We start from the raw sequence: 6485 nt of genomic DNA on the forward strand, positions 1-6485 counted from the left end.
TTATGTCAAATAAAATACAACTACAGTAGTGATATCAAGTTTCAACTAAAATAACACTCGACTCGTTTAGGTCGGAAGAGAGAGCTGCAATGAACTTTCTGGGAAAAATTCCAACCAATCCAAGGAGAAATTGATTGTACCTTACTCAAAAAGGAGACATTCAAAAAACTGAGTTCACGTAATAAATTGGCAGATGGCTAAAACATCACCTAATTCACTGCAATTTTACCCTCCTCCATGAAATGTGGGAACTGTGATTTTGGCACAATATCAGAGCTGTTCTTCTCCATCTCAGCCACTGTGGCAGGCAAACCAGAGTGGGACCCATCCATTTTCATGAGACCTCCAGTGGATCCAATAAGAGGCCCGCCGGCAGGGCTCCCGGGGAGTGGGATGCCACCCTGGATGACTGAGATTTCATTGGCCTTCATGGTCAGGCCACCAGTGAAGGCAGCAGCATACTGGTTCCACAGAGACGGATCAAAGCTCATTGGTTGAGGGCCCAGTTCTTTGGGTACCGGCATCATTTCTGGCAACCGCTTAGCCTCGGCACTCATCGCCATCAGCGCCATGGGATTATCCAGAGATAGACGCTGACCGCGGCGCGACGAGTTGTTCCACATGTGAGTGCCGATGTGCACCTGAAAAAAAAAAAAACAAGACAACCAGTCAACTACAACTCCATAAAAACAACACAACAAAAAGCATTCAAGACTTAAAAATGCAGAAACTTACTTTTAGATTTCCCTTGGTGGTAAAAGCCCTGCCACAGATGTTGCAGGCAAAGGGCTTCTCCCCTGTATGAGTGCGCTCGTGGATCTGCAAGGCACTGGCTGATGAGAAGTTCTTGCCACAGGCGTGACACACATGCTGTTTGGTCGATCGACGCGGCGCAGCGGAGATTGAAGAGGGCATGGCTGTTCCCTGAGGCATGTGGGAACTGAACAAACCATTGGGGCCCAAAGGATTATCTGGAGGAATCTTCATCTCCATACTGGCCAGACTCGATGGTATCCTCATGAAGGACATGTTACTGGGAACTGTTGATACAACAAGTAAGCAATTAAATATATGCATTTAATACAACATCCTATTAAATTTCATTTCTAATATTTGTCAAACAAACTCACCATAGTCTCCATTTGTGTATCCGTGAATGCCTGGTTCTTCTTTGATGGCTTTGGGGGTAATGCTGCTGGATGCTGTGAGGTCAAGGGCTCCACTTGACTCCATGCCCTCCTGAACGCCATCATCAGACTCCGGCATCAGCCCATTGTAAGTAAATTCATCAGCAGGTGACTCGGGGGACTTGCTGCTGCTCATGAGGTTTACAGGGGAGGATGAATGAAAAGATGTGGCCGAGTCAGAAATAGCAGGACTACGACCGTTGTGATATTCCTGCTCTCTTGCAGCTGATGGGGATTCTTTGGGTGTTCCCTCGCTCTCCGACGCCGTGCTAGTCTGACGTTTCAGCGCAAGAGCAGAGGTGAGGTTCTTCAAGACATCCAGACTGGAAAATGGAATGGGGGCAGCGAGCTTCTGTGGTTCTTCCTCGGAGGCAGGTGGGAGGGAATCTAAGCTATCATTTGGCTGCTGAGAGTTCAGCTCTGTCTCGTGGTTCTCCATGCTTTCTTCAAAGCCATTGATATCCATGGGCTTCTCCCCGGGAAGAGACGGTTCAATTGTTTCTGCCGCCTCAAAGTGGTTTTCTGGCACGGGGGTGTTGGGGATCTGGCCGCCCATGTGCATGCGAATGTGTTGTTGTAGAACCACAGCGTTGGTGAATTTCTTCTGGCAGATGGGACACGAGTGCTGCATCTTTAGAGGAGTGTTGGCCCTGTGCACTCCATAATGAGCTTTGAGGTTACCTTTGGTGGAGAAAGCACGGCCACATATTTTGCACTTGTACGGTCTCTCGCCAGTGTGTGTGCGGTAATGCATCTTGAGTGAGCTCTGGCAACTGAGCACCCGATGGCATATTACACACTCGTTGGGGTCACTGGTCCTCTTTTCCAGGCCATCCACCATCTGCTGAAGTTTTGCTGTCCCCGAGCTTTGTTCTCCTGGGAGACCATTACCATTCATATGATGCAGCACTCCAAGCAGTTCTTTGGCATCCTTTTGGTTCGGATCCATGGACGTCTCTTGGCCAAAGACATTGGAGGGAACAGACTGAGAGCCATCACTTGTCGATGGGGAGGGTCTCTGCGAGAACGGATCCCCTGTAAAGCCGTCAAAGCTGGTCTTGAAACTTGGTACGACCGATGGGTGGAACCCTGGAGCAGGATGGCTTAGCATGGGCTTGGTGTCGGTCATGTTTGACTCATCCAATGGTACAGACATGCCAAATGGAATTCCGCTGCTAGTGGGAATATTGTCAAGGTGCTCTGGCACAGGATGGGGGTTCATGCCAATGTGTGGATACTTGTCTTTATGCCGCTGGAAATGCACTTTGAGGTTGCCCTTTGTTGTGAAGCGGTTTCCACAAATGTTACACTTGAAGGGCCTCTCTCCCGTGTGAGAGCGCAGGTGAATCTGAAGAGCACTGTCGTTACCAAAGGACTTACCACAGTACTTGCATTTGTGCTTGTATACTGAATCACCAGTCTTTGCTTCTGGTTGGACGTTCAGTATCTTTGGCTTCACTTTCTTGGAGGACTCGATCCCTGCCTGGATACCATTGAAGGTGCCCGGGAATCCTATGCCGCTCTCGGACTGAGGCAGCAACGCTGGTAAACGGCTGGCCAGATCTGGAATGCCCTTCAAAATGTCCGATTTAGAAGTCACTGAACCCAGACCTCCAGGTAGAGAGGTGGGGATGACAGTGGGCAGAGGTAGTTTACCTTGCTTTAGTGTCTCCATAGCAAGGTTCTGGCTACCTGTTCTTTTTCCTATTAGAGCTGCTGCGGCAGAAAGCTGCTGAGAGAGATGTGCACCAAGGGCTTTCAGGGGGTCCACGACAGCCCCAACAGACGAGTGGAGGCCCTGTGTGGTCATCATAGCCACTTGGATTCGAATCTGTTCCGTGAGCTGGATTTGCTGTAGCTGCTGTTGCTGGAGACAGACCAACTGTTCCAAAATCATTGGGATGGCTTGAATGGCATCCTGTGAGGAGATCAGAGACGTATTACTCGAAGGATGTTGGGAGACGGCAACTTTAGTGTCTGCCATGGTTTCAAGTGTGACATTTGAATCTTGCACTTTGGGCGACGGGTGGAAATTCATGTCGGGGCTGGCAGACATCTCTGCATAATCCAGCTGACCCGAGTCGTCTGCATTCATGCTCGACTCTTCCTCTGTTCTTTCCATATGGTCTGCGTTAACATTTGATAGCGAATGACTACTGGACTGGCTATCGTCATGGTCACTGGTGAGGCCGTCGTCGTCGGGGGAACCTTGTGAATATTCCTCGGGCACCTCATTGCCATCTCCGTCTTTCATGATGACCACTTGCTGACCTTTAGTGCAATTTTTCTCGTGCTCGATGAATTCTGCTTCGTCAAAGAACTCAGCGCAGCACTTGTTGCAGACCTTGGTCTCGTCCATTCGGAACCTTTTCACTTCATTTCCAATCTCCTCAGCTTGATCATCTTGAAGATTCCCTAAAATGAGAAGATAGAAGATTTTTTAAAAACACACATTAGCATTTAGCCAAGTTAGTAAATCTAAAAAAAAACTAATAATATGCAGATTTGTTTTTAATCACATCACAATTACTCATACTGAAGAAAAACAGGGTTAATTTTACTTCTTGGATTATGTTGACAATGTGCAAAGAGCTGATTTTTCTATGGGAATATTTAAGGCTTGAGCTTAGTGATGCATTTATATGTTTTACACGAGCCTACTCCAGGGTTTTTTATGTGCCCAGTGACCACCAGAGGGCAATCAGTCACCTTTTACATCCCCCCCAGAACAATGTCCATCCATAAAGACAAAGAGCCACTGGTCATTCAATTACTGCGTTTCTGCAACCAACCACTTTCTAAAATATCAGATCAGTTTCCAGCTGCACATATAGTGACATACAGTGCTAGTTGCCAGAAATCAATTTAAAATGTTTGTTTATCAGCATGCAAACATACACATCTATAAACTTTGGGACTACAAATATGATGTCCCACAGAGGAAATGCAAAACTAAGTTTACCATGCAAACATGAAGAACAGACCAAAAAAAAAAGGGGGGGGGGGGTAGTCTGAGGTTGATTGAAACCAAGTATTTTCACAGCCTGTGAAAGAGTGTTAAGTGCTCAATTTATGCATTTTATTTTGTCTCCTAACCAAGAGGCCATTTCACAACTGGGTGTATTGTTAAATGCTAATGCCTCGGAGAAAAGGGGGTAGACCACCTGTTTGCATTTGTTGGACTTGTTAATTGCTCACCAGGAGGCATTTAAACAGTGTCACGAAAGAAAGAAAAGAAGAAGAAAAAAAAAGTATTGCAAAATGCATCGCAATTTCAATCGTTGCGCATCTACATTTGCGCACTGTACACTGCAGCAAACTTTAATCTCAACATAAAAACAACGTAAAACGAGGTGGATTTAAATCATAGCTCGATTAAATAGGGAAGCAACGCTCCAGTGTAACCACTTGACGGCGCATGACCTGTGGCTGATCACCTTTGCAGGGGTACATGACACGAGGTCAGACTATACATTCGAGGCACCAATTCATAAAAAGGTGAATAAAGATCATCTTCCGCGAGACAGTAACACTCACTGATACGTGGATCTTATTATTAAAGTCGTGTTATCCAAAGTTCCCTCTCTATCTATCAATAGGTGAGGGATGGTCGATCCACGACAACCCTCGCTGGAACTTACATATGGCCTGGAACACCATATCGCACCCCCCACCCCAGTCTCCACAAAAAAGGCCACGGCTCCATCCCCCACCTCTCCACATATGTACGAAAGGAAACAGTCATGCATTAAACTGGGGGGGATTTATTGCCTCTTTTCTTTTTTAGGTCAGCTTACTCCAGAGTCACATTTCATAAAGTTTCGGGAGAAAACCCTTTTTTGTTCAAAAACTTCGCCTTTTTACGCAAATAAAACATGCCACAATATTTCAAAATTAAAAAAAAAACTATTATGAATCACAGCTAAATAATTAATGGAATCAACCAACAAAACAATGGCAGTTCATTTAAAGACAACACACTTCAATAATTAAAGTGATGATAAAACTACATCAGGTATTTTCTGAATGAAACGAAAGGAGGAGATGTTACACAAGGAAAAAAAACAGTGGCCCAAAGTAATGCGTAACTTCCAAATGTTGTCTCTCCAAAAAGTGAGAACGAGCGCGTCAAAAACTACATTTAGGCAAGAAAAAAAAAAGGCACAAGTTGTGGAGAAATGTGTTTGCGAGAAACACTACGAAACCACAGGGAAAAAAAAAAACACGCGTATGCGTTTTTAAATGACGCAGGTAGGAACAGCGAAAGGGTCCGAGGGATGCGTTTAAAGAAAAAAAGGCTAAACCTGACGGAGCACCTGTATCGTGTTTAAGTTATTATTTAATGGACGCGTCGCTGCTGGTTTTAATCCAAAAGGGGAAGGCAACAGGTCAAAGTGCCCCAAATCAAAAAAAAAAAAAATGTCCACAGCGTGGTGGAGGAGGAAACACAACTCCAGCTTTCCCGATTCCACCGATTCTCTCGCAATCTTGTGCGTAAAACAAACCCAAAACTTACCGTTCTGGAGTGAGCCGGGCTCGTCAGAGTTGATGTGCTGCGGTTTGGCTTGCTTGCGCCTCGACATGGTGCAACCATCAGGAGCAAAAAGAGTTGCAAACAATTCCCCTGCCCTTCTTCAACAAATTCTTGAGCTTGGAATATTAGCCCCCCTCGAAGTGGGAAATGCGCATGTCAACGTGATTATTATTATCAATAATGCATTGCGATTTATCACGGCGCTCTGACAGCTGATTGGCTCCACTCCAAGTGCTCACACATTATTCAAATGCGCTCCCTATTGATGAGCGCCGCGGAGTGGCAGGAGGGGGCGGGAGGAGCCATGCGAGTGGATGGACTGCAGGATGGAGGCAGGGTCAATAACACCCAACTCACTCATCGCTCCTTTCCTTGTTCATGACAAAAAGAAAAAAAAAAAAAAAAAAAAAAAGGCAACATGTATCCTCACAAGCGAGCTACTGGTCATTCATACATCTTTGTCTCCAAACTATAACTTTGAATTATTTGCCCAAAGTTAATCATAAGTCTACCATTTTTTTTTTCCTTTTTCAATGTATGAATCTTATAAAAACTTGTATCGTTGCCCTCAGAGGAGGAGGTCACACAGATCCTCGAACGTGTAGCATCACCGTCCTCATGTATTTACCTGTAAGCAAATGCGGTGAATCTGTCCTCTCATATTACACGAATACCCACTTGTGTAGACGAGACAGAGTATTACTATAATCTGTGGTGAGCACAGGCAGGCACCACCTCTATGGTCAGGTCACCGCTGGAAAAGA

At 45.6% G+C, this 6485-nt stretch overlaps 1 protein-coding gene across 1 annotated transcript; it reads right to left on the bottom strand.

Moving 5' to 3' along the window:
• Positions 1-209: 209 nt before the first annotated feature.
• sall4 (spalt-like transcription factor 4) lies at positions 210-5770 on the bottom strand (the record flags this gene model as incomplete). The annotated part of the gene is made up of 4 exons (XM_083894717.1): positions 210-641; positions 736-1040; positions 1131-3602; positions 5704-5770. The coding sequence occupies 4 exons, from the start codon at positions 5768-5770 to the stop codon at positions 210-212; spliced, it is 3276 nt and encodes a 1091-aa protein (XP_083750843.1).
• Positions 5771-6485: the final 715 nt, after the last annotated feature.

Source organism: Microchirus variegatus, assembly GCF_963457635.1.
Source record: "Microchirus variegatus genome assembly, chromosome: 9".
Classification (NCBI taxonomy): domain Eukaryota; kingdom Metazoa; phylum Chordata; class Actinopteri; order Pleuronectiformes; family Soleidae; genus Microchirus; species Microchirus variegatus.